Source organism: Hoplias malabaricus, chromosome 18 (assembly GCF_029633855.1).
Source record: "Hoplias malabaricus isolate fHopMal1 chromosome 18, fHopMal1.hap1, whole genome shotgun sequence".
Lineage (NCBI taxonomy): Eukaryota > Metazoa > Chordata > Actinopteri > Characiformes > Erythrinidae > Hoplias > Hoplias malabaricus.
This window is the reverse complement of record NC_089817.1, coordinates 5,682,416-5,700,931: the sequence shown is the minus strand read 5'-3', so window position 1 is coordinate 5,700,931 and position 18,516 is coordinate 5,682,416. Positions and strand designations below refer to the sequence as shown.

Sequence of the window (18,516 nt, the reverse complement as noted above, 5' to 3'; positions counted from 1 at the left end):
CAGAGAGAGAGAGGCCTGTTCTAGAGGCTTCGTTTACTAGTCTCTCTAAAATAACTAAAATGGGAGGTTTTTAGCGTTTATTACATAGTTCTGACATCAGAAATACAATTTATTTATATTTTACGTGCTGAAGAAGTGTGTGTAAAGTACCTTACAGACCTTCATATGTCCACACAGACAGATTTTTTAAAACACTTTATTTAATTACAGAAATGTCCATCAGCATTGGTCAGGACATTAATCAGTGGGTTCAGATTTGTAACCTGTTTATATGTGTTCACAGCCTTTTACTTGTTTTCATGTACAGGGCTCTGAGGGTATTATAATGTCCGGGAACAGCATTTCAAAATTATCATTATCTTAAAAAACCCAGAAAGGACATACATACTTGTGCAAAAGTATGTTTGCTGACATTCTAAGTGAAAACAATTTCATAAACACACATTTCCCTTCAAAATGTAATGCACAATTTTTATTCATTGGGCAAGGTTTAAAAATATTGAGAATATTCAAACATTTTTAGCACTGTCCAATGTTAAATACAGCATCTAAACAGTAATTGTGAGCTAAGTTTGTGTAGAGGTTGTGTAGGTATTGTGTGCTTAGAAAATCAAATTCAGCAAAAAAATATAAAAATATATTTGACCATGGGCACCCAACAATAGCATTTTGTAAGATCAAGACACTCATTAACATTTAAATTATAGTTTTCAATTACTGTAGTTAGATCAGTGCTTAGTACATTTTTCTCGGTATGCGCTGAATAAAAATATAATTGTTACATTTCTAAAATGTCCTGTTTTACCACATATTTGCATCAGTTTTTCATATATTAATAATACAGCAAGCTTTCTAAAGGAACAACCCATTTTCAAGCTGTAGGCCACAACTCTCTCTTTCTCTCTCTCTCTCACACACACACACACACACACCCTCTCTCTCTCTCTCACTCTCATATTTAAAGGCACATAAATGACAAACATGTAAAACTAAAGGTTACTTTAAATATCATTAGAAAAACATCAGCCAATGTGACAAAAAAAAGACAAAAATTGCAATTTGTGAAATTACAATTACTAGTGCATGTCTAAAATTACACTCATGTTTCAGGACAGCGTTTATCCAACACTGGTGTGTACAAATTCAAAAGTAGGCACTTAGTAGTTGGTCTAGTGATTCTGAATCCTCGTGAACTTGATACAGCGGCCCTGAAACACAAACACAACAGAAGGCTGTTACAATCACAGCAATAAAAAGTACATTTATTTGGTCACCGTCTCCAGAGATGCTCTAGGCCTGAATCTTTAACAAGCAGTTCACTCCCCACTCCTCGTTATCTCACATATATATATATATGAAATATGACAGCGTCTCTTCCACACATTGCTGTTGGTGCCCTTGTTTACTGACCAGTAAAATGTCTTGTCCCACCATGCGTTAGCTACTGCACATTACAATCACCCGAAACTGAAGGCACTCCTTCGTTCACATCAGGTTGGACAAATGCATGTCATATAGCCAAAAGGATTTATTGTGGTGTTTCATCACACTGACATGTACGATAATTTGGAATAATTGACCACAACCGGGGAAACTTTGATTTTAATGGGAACTGAGGAAGCCCCCATTTCAAAGGTAAATCAGGCGTGTTAATTAAAAGAGGCCTAATATTGAACATGAGGCACAGAACTATTAGAGTAGCATGACCTTATAAGAGAAAACAATTCAGGAGACTAAATAAATCATTTTATAAGTGTAGGGTTCATATGGTTTAAGGTTAGTGTGACATATAAACAAAAACACATAAATATAAACACAAAGCTCAAAGATAGTGTACTCTTCTGTATTCCCTGTGTGCACATACATCAGTAAAGTGATAAATGAACCCTGCCTTTTTTAGATTCCACTAATAAAGCAAGCTAGGAGTGTTTAGACTGTGGACAATCAATCAAAATAATAGGCAATGCTCATGGAGAGTTTATATAAGGTAAACAGGACTTTTTAAATCTGCATTAATATAAAATTTCTATTGTGTTATTTGTTATAATTGTGACTCCAGGTGGTCATTCCAGTGCAGCTCAAACAGAGAGTGACAGTCAGGTCAGTATGTGGTCAGAGGTCACCTTCCTCTCCAAAATGTTTTGGCTTAGTCTCCTCACTGACAGCCGGAAACTTGACAGCCAGACTCCATCCCTGACCTAATGAAGCTAACAGTGATGACGACTGACTCTGTGTGTGTGCGAGTGTGTGTCTATCCTAACAACCTAACAACCACACCCAGCCTGAACAGAGCAGTTCAGTTTGTGTGTGTGTGTGTGTGTGTGTGTGTGTGTGTGTGTGCGTGCCTAAGTGCACATTCACTTCATATTCTGAAGCTGAAATGTTTCTGTTTGGACAGCTAAACCATTAGCACACTGGCCCATTAGCACAATGACTGGTCTCCATTAAACGTATTACATCTTTATTTATATGGGGCCCTAAAACAGGGGATGTTCTGGCTGTGAGGAAGCAGGAGCAATCTGTACATGTTTTGTCAGGAGGCCACTAATCTAATTTCTGAGAGAACACAGAGTTCCAGCGTCTAAATCCAAATTCAGTTTTGCTCTCCTGGCGAATTATGTTGTTCCCCTTAACAGGCATCATTCATTTCAGCACTCAAATCAATACCATACCTTATCATTTGCTGTGGGTCTCATGATGGCCACTCGATCGTACTGTCGCCGTAGCAGCGCCAGCAAGGCATCAAAATGGCCCTGATTTCACAGCAATGGATGAATAGTTTTGTAAGATTAAAAATGCTTTGACAAACTGGCTTTCATTAAAAGAGATAGTTGGGTGCAAATATCTTATTTATACAGTTTTTAACTTTGCCACAATGTACTCACAATGTGATTGATGTCTCAAATTTATAGTTGTAAATTTGCAAAGGAGCTAAGAGGCTAATTTAATTCAAAACAATGGAAGCTTATGCAAACAAATTAACAAAAGGGATAAAACTCACCTTTATTGGGGTGTACCATTTAGATGATGTTGGCGGGTGATATGGAGGTGCCGGCCTAGAAGGAGCTTTTCTAATGGGTTCTTCAAACTCTTCTTCTGGCATTGTGACCACAGCATTTTTGGCTTTTTCCAGCCGTGCTCCTTCCTCTGTGGAGCCTTTCTCTCCCCAGCGGACCTGTAGAGAATCATTTCCTTAGGGCAGCCTTTCCCTACTTCATGCACCAACCTTATCTCATTAGTTCAGTAGCTGTTGTGTAAACAGGCCCCATGGTGGTAATCAGCTTGGATATTTTAAATGAGTATAATTAAATACAATATTTTATCACATCAACTACTAGTTCACTGTTGTTCTGTGTGTGAAATATTGTGACCTTGTGGAGCTGCTAGTGAGCAATGATGGATGAAAAGAAGAGGGAAGGGTCTTTCTGCTGTGAAAATAATTTACACTTCTTCATATTTACAACCGAGAGTACAACTGCAGCTTTCTTCATTTCAAATCAAGTACAATTTATTCATTCATTCATTCATTGTCTGTAACCCTTATCCAGTTCAGGGTCACGGTGGGTCCAGAACCTACCTGGAATCATTGGGCGCAAAGCAGGAAAACACCCTGAAGAGGGCGCCAGTCCTTCACAGGGCAACACACACACTCACACCTACGGACACTGTTGAGTCGCCAATCCACCTACCAACGTGTGTTTTTGGACTGTGGAAGGAAACCGGAGCACCCGGAGGAAACCCACACAGACACAGGGAGAACACACCAAGTCCTCACAGACAGTCACCCGGAGGAAACCCACGCAGACACTGGGAGAACACACCACACTCCTCACAGACAGTCACCCGGAGGATACCCACGCAGACACATGGAGAACACACCACAGTCCTCACAGACAGTCAACTGGAGGAAACCCACGCAGACACAGAGAGAACACACCACACTCCTCACAGACAGTCACCCGGAGGAAACCCACGCAGACACAGGGAGAACACACCACACTCCTCACAGACATTCACCCGGAGGAAACCCACGCAGACACAGGGAGAACACACCACATTCCTCACAGACAGACACCCGGAGCGGGACTCGAACCCACAACCTCCAGGTCTCTGGAGCTGTGTGACAGACACTACCTGCTGCGCCACTGTGCCGCCATGTACAATTTATTTAAAGCGATTTTTTTAATATTCCACAACCAAAGAATACCAAAAATAATGAACAAATTTTTTGTTGTTTTATTATTGTTTTATGTTTCATTTTGTTTTCACCCTACCTCCATTCTTTTGATCCCGCCAGCCCCTCTGCCTCCGTAGTAGGAGGCATCCACTGTTGGCCACTTTTTCTTAGACAGGGGATCCTCCTCTGGCTCCTTTAAAAGAAACACAGTGGTCTGAAGAAACATCCCTCTGTTCCACACAACATAAACACACACACACACACACCGGTCTACTTACAGGAACTGGTCGTGGAGGAGGAGGTCTGGACGGTGGAGGATCTCTGATAACCTGTGAAATGGACACACATTTCATAAATCAACTAGACATTCAATTACAACAGCCAATAAGGCATTTTTTCCACACATACCATGCAACCAGCCTGGGAGGGCAAGGGCAAGTTGGAAAACGACTTTTGGTTCTTTTCTCATCGCTGCACAGTAAATTCACCAGTGTTAAATCAACACTATTAGTGTTAAATTAACACTGTTGGTGTAATAATTTAACACTTTCAGTGTTAAGTTAACACTAACAGTGTTGATTTAAGACTGGTGAATTTGCTGTGTGCAAACAGAAAGCTGTTGGACAGCTCAGTGCTCTTGGAGGAGAACACTAACTGTCCAAAACTGTTATGCTATTGATGCCCGTTCTATTTTGGTGAGGGAAGGAGGGGGGTCTACCTTCCCACTCTCCCAGTGACAGAGCCAACGCTTTCACCAATGCACCACTTTGGAGACATTTTAGGGCTTTTTAAGTATAGCATTTTTATAATATTGTTCATTCATTCATTATCTGTAACTCTTATCCAGTTCAGGGTCGCAGTGGGTCCAGAGCCTACCTGGAATCATTGGGCGCAATGTGGCAATACACCCTGGAGGGGGCGACAGTCCTTCATAGGGCAACAAAGACACACACATTCACACCTACGGACACTTTTGAGTCGCCAATCCACCTACCAACGTGTGCTTTTGGACTGTGGAAGGAAACCAGAGCACCCGGAGGAAACCCACGCAGACACAGGGAGAACACACCACACTCCTCACAGACAGTCACCTGGAGGAAACCCACACAGACACAAGAAGAACACACCACACTCCTCACAGACAGTCACCCGGAGGAAACCCACGCAGACACAAGGAGAACACACCACACTCCTCACAGACAGTCACCCGGAGGAAACCCATGCAGACACAGAGAGAACACACTACACTCCTCACAGACAGTCACCCGGAGGAAACCCACAGACACAAGGAGAACATGCCACACTCCTCACAGACAGTCACCCGGAGGAAACCCACGCAGACACAGAGAGAACACAGCACACTCCTTACAGACAGTCACCCGGAGCGGGAATCGAACCCACAACCTCCAGGCCCCTGAAGCCCACTATAATGTTGTCTGTTATGTTATTTATGAAAATGTGCATACTCACCACAGTGCAGCAGAGTGGCCAGAACCACCAGAACAGAATCAGAGCCAGTAGCAGCAAGAGCACCAGGAGAACCACGACCACCACTAGTCCATTAGACTGACATATCAAACACAAAGAGAGGTAAAGGACACATGGCGATTTTTATACAGCATTCCACCACTTTAACTTCAGTTAAAAGAAACTTCAACATTGATGATATACTGATACTCATACTCACACATGTGGTGGCGTAGATCGTGATCGGACTCGAAATGTAGGATTGACCGTGGTTAAAACTAATCAGCACTTCAATTGAGCTGAAAGAGAGAGCACCAGTTCTTACACAAATATCTGGAGAACACATGTACATAGTTTCCTGTTAGGAACCTTACTTTATCAATATTCAATCTGGAGAGTTGCTATAAATTGTAAGTGATCACCTGAGAAGCTGCAATTTTTCAGACCAGTATTGTGTTCGAGATATAAATCGCAAATGTTTCTAGATAATACATTCCAGTCCAAGATGACCAAGAAGATCTGAGTTTAATTTACAGTGCTGAACACAGGGTGCTTGACTAATGTAGTTGGGGTTATGGTTGTGTACACAGCACAATGTTTGGTTGCTTTTGATTGGTCTAAACCAGGGGTCGACAACCTTTACCGCTCAAAGAGCCATTTGGACCCATTTCACACAGTAAAGAAAACACTGGGAGCCACAAAACCCTTTTGAAATTTTAAATGAAATAACACTGCGCATAACAGTTTTTTTTTACCTTTGTGTTATGTATAAACAAACTATACTGTGTTACATTTATGAAATCAATGAACGACTGCAGAGAAAATGAAATAACATTTCTCCATGCAACAAAACATATTTAACTCTGAAAAAAGACGTTGTGTTGACGGTTAAGTAAAATACTCAATGTCTATTTGAGTCCTTGTAGTAAGGGAAAAAAGCGCCGAACTTAAATTATCCACTGACAGCAAACAACAACGCTGTCCTCTCTCTGTGTGCCGTCATTATTTTACTGGCGCCGTGCAGTCAGCGGTCAGAAAGTTCCAGAAACCGCACACTGACGGTTGACGTTGGAAGTTGTGACGTGTTTTAAGAGCGACGAAATATTTTAAATATTAAAATATTTTAGATGTTACAAGATCGCCATAACCTTCATAGAATTACATTTAGAAAATGAACGAACCAAAATAAAATACATTTTAATGAAATACTCATTAATTTTTTTCAAAAGCTGAGCCGCATCAGAGGGATCAAAGAGCCGCGGGTTGCCGACCCCTGGTCTAAACGTTTAAAACTTGATAACATATGCTTCAATTAAATTTGCATGATCTCTTATTACTTCATCTGTTAAAAATAATCTCGCCCCAAAAGGAAATTAGTGAGCTTCAATAGTTCTTTCATTAACACAAAAGGGTCACATTGAAAAATGGATTCCATAAAGTGTTTAAAAAGCTGGGAAAGAAAAAGATGGAATAATAAAAATAGACTGGTTTAACTGGGTCACTCAGGCAGGGTTTTTAAAGGTCAGGCACTGTACCGTGGCAAACAGAAATGCTCTGACGTAACACACACACTCTGTCTCACACACACACACACACACATGGGCTCTTGCCTCCACTCTAGCCTTTGTTTTTGAAGGAGCTCAATCCTTATCATGATCTCATGAATACAACAGAAACCCAAACAGAATTCAAGAGGAACTCGTAATGACTCTCAATGTGTTTGTGCACTAGTTCCTAACAGCTGTAGCTCTATTAATGTCCAGCCTGTGTTCTAAAACAGCAGCAGAAAGAATGCCACTCACTGTCCAACTTCGGTCAGCACTGGAGCTGGACACAGCACATAGTCATCCTTCACAATGGAGGGCTTCTCCGCTGAGAGGAAGAAACGGCAGCGTAAGATCACTGGACACTGCCAAACACACTCCAGCACAGTACTTTCATTTAATAATGGGACACCATTAACTTTTCTAAACACTGTGATGGAGCCCAGGCCAGTTTCCAGGAGGCTGAGTTTTCCAAAATAGTCACGTTATAGTTACTACTGTTTTACAGAAATATATATATATATATATTATAGCAATGTATACATTCCCAGATGTTATAATTCCTCTGTACATGATTGTGCTTTAGCCCTTAGAACTGAAAGAGCTGCATTTATGTCAAAGCCAGTGACTGCCATCTGCTCATCTGCTGTTCAAAAATAAACTTCAAACATTCCTTTCTCATGTATAGATCCTTTGGATGATTGCTTTGATCGTCTTGCTGCCTGACAGCCATGAACAGCACCACATTAAAACATCTGATATAAATCAATATATCAAGCATTATTTATTGTATCATCATATTAATATGAATCTCTATATATGGACTGCAGGGTTTAGGAAATGAACAGAAATGTTTTGAAACTGTAACAGTGTTTCACAGTAAACATTCATTCATTATCTGTAACCCTTATCCAGTTCAGGGTCGCGGTGGGTCCAGAGCCTACCTGGAATCATTGGGCGCAAGGCGGGAATATACCCTGGAGGGGGCGCCAGTCCTTCACAGGGCAACACACACTCACACCTACGGACAATTTTGAGTCACCAATCCACCTACCAACGTGTGTTTTTGGACTGTGGGAGGAAATGTGAGCACCCGGAGGAAACCCACGCGGACACAGGGAGAACACACCACACTCCTCACAGACAGTCACCCGGAGGAAACCCACGCAGACACAGGGAGAACACACCACACTCCTCACAGACAGTCACCCGGAGGAAACCCACGCAGACACAGGGAGAACACACCACACTCCCCACAGACAGTCACCCGGAGGAAACCCACGCGGACACAGAGAGAACACACCACACTCCTCACAGACAGTCACCCGGAGGAAACCCACGCAGACACAGGGAGAACACACCACACTCCTCACAGACAGTCACCCGTAGCGGGACTCGAACCCACAACCTCCAGGTCCCTGGAGCTGTGTGACTGCGACACTCCCTGCTGCACCACCGTTCCGCCACAGTAAACATAAATATCTTAAAATTAAATAAACCTGAAATTTTAAATTACAGCATTTGGGCCTCCCTCTCTAATTTTAAGCAGTCTTTAGACAAACTAGGTCAAGAGCTGCTTTTATTTGAGGCTGGACATATTCTGAGATCCTGTTTGTTTGGACATAATGACACGATAGTGGTCTTTCTTGCTTCCTCCCACTGGAACCAAATTGCAGTGAACTAAGTTAAATTAGAGATTTATAGTAAGAACGTCCTCACAGCCAAAGTTTTTATAAACGGTTAAAGCTGCTTTATAACAACTGTATGCTTCACGTTTGAATGATTAACGCTGTTTAAATCTTACTGTAAGTGTCTTCTTGATTGACAGAAAATGTGCAAACCACACCCTCTGAGCTCCGTCCCTGAGTGAAGCCCCTGCCCCTTAGAACAATGTTGAAAGATTCTGAAACAGAAAAGAGCAAGTGCTGATAGACTGCAACAAGCCAAATTAGAGTTCGTATTATCCACAGTCAGTTTCCAGCACAACATACCATTCACACAAATGCTGGAGGGCTCCACATTGAAAACCTCTATACACGACTTCTTTAAAATCTGCAAATAACAATAAATATTGGATTCCAGGATGCGCATTCATTCAGCATAAATTTTACTCATTCTACTATGAAAGTGCCTTGGTCTTACAGAATTCACAATAGACTTGAGGGCCTGGAAGCCGTCCAGGACAGGAAACACCTGATCCTTGCTGTCTGCAATGTCAGCGAGCTGGAAAACAAAACACAAACAAGCAAAAATAGTAGAGTACAGTAACCACTAATAGCTGCTGCTTTCACAAACAGCCCAATTTCCTGAGCTCTTGTGCTCCCTAATATGGACCCTGTCATTAAGACAGACTTGGCTTTTCCCCTCGTAAAGGAACTGTATAAATAAGCAAAGTAATGGGACTAAACTTGGCATTTTTTTAATACTTATGTTCTTTTAAACAGTATCCAGTGCTTTAATACTACATTCAAAAACAAAATATATATCACTATGTTGCAGAAAACACAGTCTGTTTGTGTCACTGGACACATATATAGTCCTTTACCAGTGCATGAGGGAAGAGAGAAGCTTTAAAAGTCAATGTGTGTCACGTACTTGCTGTGCATCAAAATCCTTCACCCCCACACAGTAAACCCGGGCTCCATACTGTCTTGCTATGTCAGCCTGCACTCACACACAGACACACACACACACACATAGCTATAATACTCCACAGATGACAGAGATACGAGATGAAGAGTCAAACCACAGCTAAAGCTATTAACCAGCTCTAATATCCCAACTTTAATAAAGAGCTTAAATGATCTGAAGTGTGGTAAAAGAGGGAAAACAATAAAGGACTCATATCATACGAAGGGAGATTCCTTTTCTGTGTTGAACTAATAATGTTTGATACACTGTTATTAAAGCTGTGTCCTCCGCGGATACAGCCTCTTTTAAATTCATCATGGTTGTGATGACACAGAAACGTCCAGTAGATGTTCTAGCAGAAGATGTGGGAAATAAATGTGGTGCTCTTTATGACTCTGTTGGGAATCATATGCGTCACCTACACCTTCCAAAGCATCCACACTTCTCCATAGGAGTAAATGAAATGTATAACTCACCCTGAGGACTTGAAGATGATTAAAATGAAGGTGTGAAGCATGTCGTGAAACCTCATGAAAGGCTGGTACCTCACTAAGTAGCACTTAAATGCTCCATGCTTCAAATGAGTTACTACTTGTGTCTTTATAATATGAGGCACAATGCACCAATCAAAACACAATCATTTAAATATCAGCCAGATTTATGTAAATCCAAAAGAAACCTATAAAGTATGGGCTCTTTAAAGTGTCCCTCCCGTGTTGGACCTGTACACTGTTCTACTGTGGTGTTTGTACCTGTTTCACTGCGAGGTCATGAGGGAAGACCTCCAATTTCCCATCAGTCAGTGCAATAACAATGCTCGATGCCCTTGTGACTTGAGCTTTCATTTGGTCTATGGCCTGAAAAAGTTGCACATAAACTTTACAGGAGAAAGCAAAAAACACTGTTGTATTTAGTAGAAGTTAATGTTCAAAGGTTTTATTTCAATGATAATTTTATTTGGATCGTTTCTATTCGTCTGTTTGTAATGAAACATTCACTACATGTCAATTTCAGGTCAATTATGTATTTGAGAACACACACTATGTAACAAGCTCTTAAGCATTTTTTAAGCATCAAATTTGTAAGTAAACATTAAATGTACCTTTATAATACCCTCATGCATGTAGGTTTCACCAGCAGGTTTAATCTTCCGCAAACGCTCTAAACCCACATCAATAGATGGCCTTGCATACACACACACACACACACACAAACTGTACAAGTTAAAAAGTAATTGCAACAGGCTTATCAGTGCTGAAATATCTACATTCCAAATCTGCAAAATATCTCCTTCACGAAGACTGCAGATCTGCTGCCGCTGGAGGTTGCCAGACCCACTAGTATACATTACTCCCCCCCGAGGAACACAATGTGCGGTGTAATTAAATCAGTCTGGCTCCGGAAATCTACTGCCCAGCAGAGTCTACAGAGTTTACATTAGTGCTGGGTGGGACACATCTACAGCTGAGGGCCCCTGGATTGTTCTACTTGTTTGTAATATCTGAAAAAAGCCCAACGCACCTGTCTCCAGTGAGGGGTAGGATCACTTCTGCCCTGGAGGAGAACACTATGCAGGAAACTCGCATTTTTGGACTGCAACAGATAAGAGCCGAGAAGAAATTCATCATCATCATCATCAGCCCATTGTTGTGCAGTTAATATGATAAATGATCTCATATGCACCGTTTCTGAGCACATTGTGGTTACTGTAATTATTGTATTTATTCATTTATTCATTCATTCATTCATTCATTATCTGTAACCCTTATCCAGTTCAGGGTCACGGTTGGTCCAGAGCCTACCTGGAAACATTGGGCGCAAGGCAGGAATACACCCTGGAGGGAGCGCCAGTCCTTCACACAGACACGCGCACACACACATTCACTCACAACTACGGACACTTTTGAGTCACCAATCCACCTACCAACGTGTGTTTTTGGACTGTGGGAGGAAACCGGAGCACCCGGAGGAAACCCACGCAGACACAGGGAGAACACACCACACTCCTCACAGACAGTCACCCGGATGAAACCCACGCAGACACAGGGAGAACACACCACACTCCTCACAGACAGTCACCCGGAGGAAACCCACGCAGACACAGGGAGAACACACCACACTCCTCACAGACAGTCACCCGGATGAAACCCACGCAGACACAGGGAGAACACACCACACTCCTCACAGACAGTCACCCGGAGGAAACCCACGCAGACACAGAGAGAACACACCACACTCCTCACACACAGTCACCCGGAGGAAACCCACGCAGACACAGGGAGAACACACCACACTCCTCACGGACAGTCACCCGGAGGAAACCCACACGGACACAGGGAGAACACACCACACTCCTCATGGACAGTCACCCGGAGGAAACCCACGCAGACACAGGGAGAACACACCACACTCCTCACGGACAGTCACCCGGAGGAAACCCACGCAGACACAGGGAGAACACACCACACCCCTCACAGACATTCACCCGGAGGAAACCCACGCAGACACAGAGAGAACACACCACACTCCTCACACACAGTCACCCGGAGGAAACCCACGCAGACACAGGGAGAACACACCACACTCCTCACAGACAGTCACCCGGAGGAAACCCACACGGACACAGGGAGAACACACCACACTCCTCACGGACAGTCACCCGGAGGAAACCCACGCAGACACAGGGGGAACACACCACACTCCTCACGGACAGTCACCCGGAGGAAACCCACAAAGACACAGGGAGAACACACCACACCCCTCACAGACATTCACCCGGAGGAAACCCACGCAGACACAGAGAGAACACACCACACTCCTCACACACAGTCACCCGGAGGAAACCCACGCAGACACAGGGAGAACACACCACACTCCTCACAGACAGTCACCCAGAGGAAACCCACGCAGACACAGAGAGAACACACCACACTCCACACAGACAGTCACCCGGAGGAAACCCACGCAGACACAGAGAGAACACACCACACTCCACACAGACAGTCACCCGGAGGAAACCCACGCAGACACAAGGAGAACACACCACACTCCTCACAGACAGTCACCCGGAGCGGGAATCGAACCCACAACCTTCAGGCCCCTGGAGCTGTGTGACTGCGACACTACCTGCTGTGCCACCGTGCCGCCCTAATTTATTATTATACTTAATATTTATTTGCATAAATACGGCATTTCACTATATAGTTCTAAGGTAAATATGGTTCTGTCTCTGCACAATGTACAACGAAACTGTGCCTATGTATGTAACCTGTTTATACTCCAGTGGGACAGAGAGGAAACTGGGCACTAGGAAAACTAGAGCAGCCCAAAGACTGGGAGAATGTGGCAAACAAACCTACTTGTTGCCTCCAGATTAATCAGTAACTACTATAAATGAATCAGTAACTACAGTGAAGCTGCAGTAAATAAGGCAGTGTAGTGTAGTGTGGATCCCTGACCTTTATGGATTGTTTACTGTGTGTGGTTTCACCTCCTGCAGTTCAGTCTGGGATTAGCGCCTACGAAACTGGCCTTCAGGGTTTCATTTTTAATTAATCTTCACGAATAAAAAAGAAAACATGAAGCACAGGGCCTGTGTTTACAGTTACACACAGTGTGGGTTAATATGACATAGGAAATATATAATGAATTATCATTTATTTAAAAACATGTGTTGCAAACTGTACATCAATCTGTGCTCCGGTACGACCAGACGTAGCCTAGTCTTTCTATAGATCATAATAAAAACAATCCAGGCTGGTGTTTCCGACATTACTACCATAACTGCAGAAGGTTTAAGGCATTTCCTTCCAGGTCTATTCAACGTTAACTAGGTCACACAGCGGGGTCTACACTAACACAAACATCACGAATTCTCTAAAGATAGTAAGCCACTATTAAGCTTATATTTAGCCCAGCACATGTTCACAGTGTCTGCTTGGCCCCTCGACTGAGCGTGTGGTCAGTCCTGCCCAGGGCTGGTGCTTGTGGCCACTACTGAAGCACCATTTAAACCCTCAAGCCTCACTTTTCATTCCGGATTCGGACGTGTAAGCCCAGATGTGTGAGTCTTCTTACCTTATAAAGCGATTGGTTAACTGCTCCACAAATTCATATATCTCCATCCAGTTTTCCGACACACTGCCGGACCTGGAAGGATAGGGAATGTTTTTCATGACTTTGTGAAATAAACAGGTCCTTATAAAGGCTCTGAAGAGCAACAGGAGCCCACTGTGTTAGGCCTGAAAAGAAAATCTCCCTGAAAACAGCAGGTCCAACTGCATTCAAGTGTTCTTATTATAGACACACGCTAGAGAGGGGAAGAATTTTAAGATTTGATGAGAGGGGGAGAGCAGAGGGGGACAGGGGGAGATATGTGCAAATTCTTTTCAGTCCATTGAAGTTATTTACTGCGTAAAGAAAAGGAGCATAATAATATCATATACAGATAATGGCACACACAACTCATCTGTAAAGTCTAACTATGTCTGTGAATAGGAATGAAACAGAGAGACCCTTTCAGTCCAAACACATTTCATCATAATCCCCCCGGGGGAGGGGGCGTGGCTTTATGAATGAAAGCCCACCCTGCAGAAAAGCCCCTGGAGCTGATACAGTGGCACTCACCTGTCCAACACGAAGTACAGGTCAAACGCCCCACTGCAGGACCCCTCTTCTACGTCACACACAGTGCCCCGCGCACACAGCGCCATCAGCAACAGCTGCACCAGCCGCATCTCCGCACGCGCGCGCACACATCTACATATATATACACGCACGTACACACGCGCTTTCAGTCCTCGCGACGCAGCGCTTTCTTTAAAACAGAACTCGAGCTCGCGGCGTCCAGTGTTTCATACAGCAGCATTAGTCCGTTTCTTCAAATGTACAGCTTTAAGATCCAGAGAGAGAGAGACAGAGCTGTCCGCGCTGAACAAATGAACTTGCTCCTCTGCCCTCGACGCGATGCGCATGCGCAGACTCTGACAGCCCTGTTCCCTCAAACACACAACAGTCTCCAGGGACAACTTACAGTCCCAAATATTTATTGTGTGAGCAGTGAAGACCCTATTGTTTGAGCACTGACCACTTGTAGTGACCTCTCAGAAAACTGAATTCTATAAAAGTGGACACACACACACACACACAGACCCTGAAATAAGCCAAGCCCACATTTGCAGCGTCCAGCAAACGGAGTGTGTTTGATTGAGAGCTAATGGTGTTTGCACTCCTCCCTGTTCTGAGCTGGAAGTGGAACTCAGAAGAGTTACAAACACTGTGTCTGCGACAATGTACTTTCAGCCTTGTGTTTGGGTCGAAATGCAAAGCTGTAAAGTGCATTGTTCATTTATTTTGATAACCATTTATTTTGTGTATCACTGATATATTATTATAATTTTTTTTTTGTAATTTGACAGTCAGTTTTTCCAGACTTACAGCTCTAATGGTTTTACAAGTGAAAGTCTCACCCAGGGACTCTTATTTGTATTATATATGGTGCCTAACTGAGGAGTCACCCTGGTTTTCTGCATTGACAGCTAGCTAGAAATAGCATGCTAGTACTAGCTTAAATGTAAAAGGCATTACCAGAGTGTGTTTGCTATGTATCATTATGTTTAATGGGATTTTGTAACCAAAGCTATGACATTTAGACCTTTAAACATTAAGAGCTTGTAGACAAAGCTTAAAAGTTCACAATAAAGGACAGTAAACCATCTGTAGGCTTTGCTAGTTTTTTTAAAATGCAAGCTGAGCGTACGCCTTATACGGTGAAACAGCTATTTTTAAAAACGCCTTTCCCACTTCTTAATGCCAATACAACTCACCCACAGAGCTCTGAATCTGGGCATTGTTCTGCGGTTGATGCCCTCTTGACTTTCTTTGCTTTTCCTTAGCGTAATATATGGTAATGGGTATTTTCACCATTGTTTTTTCCCATAGAGAGAAACACCATAAACATACATTTCCTAATAAGAGCACAAGAGTATTCTAGGTTGTTTAAAGGCAGTGGTGCAAGTTCAATTACTTATGCGACAGGAAGTGATGTATGAGGAAGCATTATCATTTTAAAAGCATTAATGTATGTTGTTAAATTATCCTCTGTAATCTCCAGGCAATAGAAGAATACTAGTGTTGTGGTCTCTAATTTCTTTGAGTGCTGTGGGATGAAAGGCTGTGGCCTGAAGGCAGCGAGCAGGTCATGGTTAATTAAGATACTGCGCTGGTGTGAATATGACAGTAATTAATGTGGCACTGAGCTCCAGCCAATCTCCTCAATAATGCCTTGGACATTTGAGCCAAATGATCGCATTTAGGACCAACAGGGAGGCCATTAGTGATGGAGGGTCATGAAAGGGCAGTGACCCAAAAGAATCTACGGATGTGGTTTCATACCAAAGCTGATACTGTATCTTCTTTCTCCCCCACCCTTTCTCCAACAAGCCAATAAGAACGCAGTGGGCACGATTAGCCAGTCCTAACACAAGGGGCTTGGTTTATTAGAACTTGGGAGGATAAAAAGACAACGCTTAGCACTGGAATGAGGAGGATAAAACCTGGGTGCAGTGGCTGTTGTGGTAATCTCAGAGGAATCATCATCATCATCATCAACAGCAGCAGCAGCAGCATCTCTAGCAGCTACATATATCCACTGGGCAGGGATTTGTGGTCCAATCACTGGACATAAAAAATAATGGTAAGCGGTTTTATTTCAGATTTTAAGTTTTAGCCTGAAGACGTACATTGAATGCAGCTCGTTCTGACGTTATTTGCATAAGGATAAAAACATTTAACATCGAAAAATGTGAACTTTTATTTTGAAATACTCTCAGAATTCCAATTTTAGAGTTTGGAGATTTCTTTACAGGCCAGTGGCGCCCAGCTGTGGTCCAATACAGTGGTTTCAACCTCACAATAACTGACCGACTTCAAGGAAATCACCAGATCTGTGCTACACACTTTGCCATTCAATATTTCCATCCCGCAGGGTCCCGGAGCCCTGAGACTTGGCTGGATGATGATCACTGACACCCTGGCGAGTATTCACACCTCTTGTGATGTTGCAGCAGGGGCGGTTTTTGGGCCATGTGACCCCCAGCACGCCACACTGGGAGACAGCATTACCTTCATAGCTCTGAGGTGCTCGGACAGACGGGCAGGAGCTAATTATGCGTACCAGGTCAGTCTGGACTCTTATTTAATAAATATAATATTGATAAACACTGTGAAGACATCCTCGTTCTTTTTGACATGCCATTTTCATTTTATATCTCTTTCCATGTATTACAGGTGGACACCTCAGCGCCCAGTGTTGCAGTGGTGGGTCCGGTTTGGCTGTGGCTGGTCCGGTCAGCCCGAAACACTGAGGAACAGAACCTGGAGGCTTATGTGAAGGATGGTCACCTGTTTTATCGAGCCCTACAGAACATCTCCAAGGAGGCAGAGCTTCTGGTCTGGTACAGCAAAGATCTGACCAAGCTCCTGGGCCTTACACCTGCACTGAAGGGTCATAAAGGTAGCTATGTTTTCTTTCTTTGTACTTAAATATCCTTGCACCGGACTTTTGACGATTAAAATGAATGAAGGTTGGACAGTATTGTGTCTGACTTAAAAGTACACTTTCCTTTTAGGTTACAGATGCTCCTATTGCAAGCAGAGCTTTCTGTCTGAATTCCCTGCACGGGCTCATCAGAGATTCCTCTGCAGTGAAAGACTAAGGAGCTCCTGCAACAGCAAATCCAACTCTTCCAAAGCTCCTATGGAATTCCAAGCTTTGTCCAGAAACCTGGAGAACATTACAAGTACTTTAAGGGACAGTGGCAGTGGCAGCGTTGCTAAAAGGAGGCACTCTGTAGACTCAGAGTCAGGCGAAAGTCAGGAGAGCCCATTTTCTGGGTCGCACGCTCATCCTCCATTAAAAAGACTGTGTGCACCATTAGTGAAAAGAAAGCTGTCCTCTGTCTCCAGCACTCAGTCCGGCAGAGACGAGACCAGCATTAGCAATGAAGGTGGACATTCTTTGCGCTGGGCAACAAGTTGCCAAGACAACTGCAATGCCAGCCTTATAGATGTGAACTCTAAAGCCAATAGAAATCAAACAGGACCCCATTATAAGTCTCATGCCAGAGGATCACTGTCAGCTACCACTTCTTCTGACCTAGAGGAGCAGCCTTCACACTCCATCCCCCAAATTTCTAATCTGACCAACAGAGCCATATTTAGCCCTGGAATTGCTCTTACTTTGGACTCAACTACATTTCCCAGCATGCTCACTGCCAAAACAACTATTCCTCACTATTCCTCTACCCTCTTCAACAAAAGTCTCCTCAAACAACAAACCCTTGTCTTTTCATCAAAGCCCTGGTCTAAGATCCCAAAGTCCCCTCAGACCCAGATTAACACAGAGTGGTCCCTCCTACCCGCTGCGCTCTCTCCCCTGGGCCTGTCTGCTCAGAACTGGTGCGCTAAATGCAGCATCACCTTCCACACAACATCAGACCTGGTGCAGCACATGAGATCCCACCACAAAAGATCAGCAGGACAACTGAGGGGACACACAGAGGAGAAGCTGAAGTGTCCCATCTGTGACGAAGGCTTTAGAGAGCGCCATCACCTCTCACGCCACATGAGCTCACACACCCAATGAGAAATATCATAAATGTATCAACATTACATCATTTTATCACTCAGACGGGTTGC

At 43.4% G+C, this 18,516-nt stretch overlaps 2 protein-coding genes across 2 annotated transcripts; one reads left to right on the top strand and one right to left on the bottom strand.

Moving 5' to 3' along the window:
* Positions 1–199: 199 nt before the first annotated feature.
* Positions 200–14,913, bottom strand: antxr2b (ANTXR cell adhesion molecule 2b). The gene is made up of 17 exons (XM_066650578.1): positions 14,446–14,913; positions 13,897–13,968; positions 11,341–11,412; positions 10,922–11,003; positions 10,572–10,676; positions 9,784–9,852; positions 9,331–9,411; positions 9,180–9,240; positions 8,993–9,091; positions 7,447–7,516; positions 5,865–5,943; positions 5,648–5,743; positions 4,456–4,506; positions 4,275–4,370; positions 3,002–3,175; positions 2,673–2,753; positions 200–1,208 (listed from the first exon to the last, which is right to left on the bottom strand). The coding sequence occupies exons 1-17, from the start codon at positions 14,553–14,555 to the stop codon at positions 1,170–1,172; spliced, it is 1,437 nt and encodes a 478-aa protein (XP_066506675.1). The 5' UTR covers positions 14,556–14,913; the 3' UTR covers positions 200–1,169.
* A 1,921-nt stretch (positions 14,914–16,834) lies between these two features.
* On the top strand, positions 16,835–18,463 carry prdm8a (PR/SET domain 8a). Its single transcript, XM_066651578.1, has 3 exons — positions 16,835–16,996; positions 17,107–17,332; positions 17,448–18,463. The coding sequence occupies exons 1-3, from the start codon at positions 16,835–16,837 to the stop codon at positions 18,461–18,463; spliced, it is 1,404 nt and encodes a 467-aa protein (XP_066507675.1).
* Positions 18,464–18,516: the final 53 nt, after the last annotated feature.

Coding starts and splice junctions, on each gene's coding strand:
- antxr2b (XM_066650578.1), bottom strand. CDS start 14,555: ATGCGGCTGGTGCAGCTGTTGCTGATGGCGCTGTGTGCGCGGGGCACT. Junction 9,241..9,330: donor TCAAGTCTATTGTGAATTCT/GTAAGACCAAGG, acceptor TGTTATTTGCAG/ATTTTAAAGAAGTCGTGTAT. Junction 2,754..3,001: donor AATGGTACACCCCAATAAAG/GTGAGTTTTATC, acceptor CTGTGAAATCAG/GGCCATTTTGATGCCTTGCT.
- prdm8a (XM_066651578.1), top strand. CDS start 16,835: ATGATCACTGACACCCTGGCGAGTATTCACACCTCTTGTGATGTTGCA. Junction 16,997..17,106: donor GAGCTAATTATGCGTACCAG/GTCAGTCTGGAC, acceptor CATGTATTACAG/GTGGACACCTCAGCGCCCAG. Junction 17,333..17,447: donor TGCACTGAAGGGTCATAAAG/GTAGCTATGTTT, acceptor CTTTCCTTTTAG/GTTACAGATGCTCCTATTGC.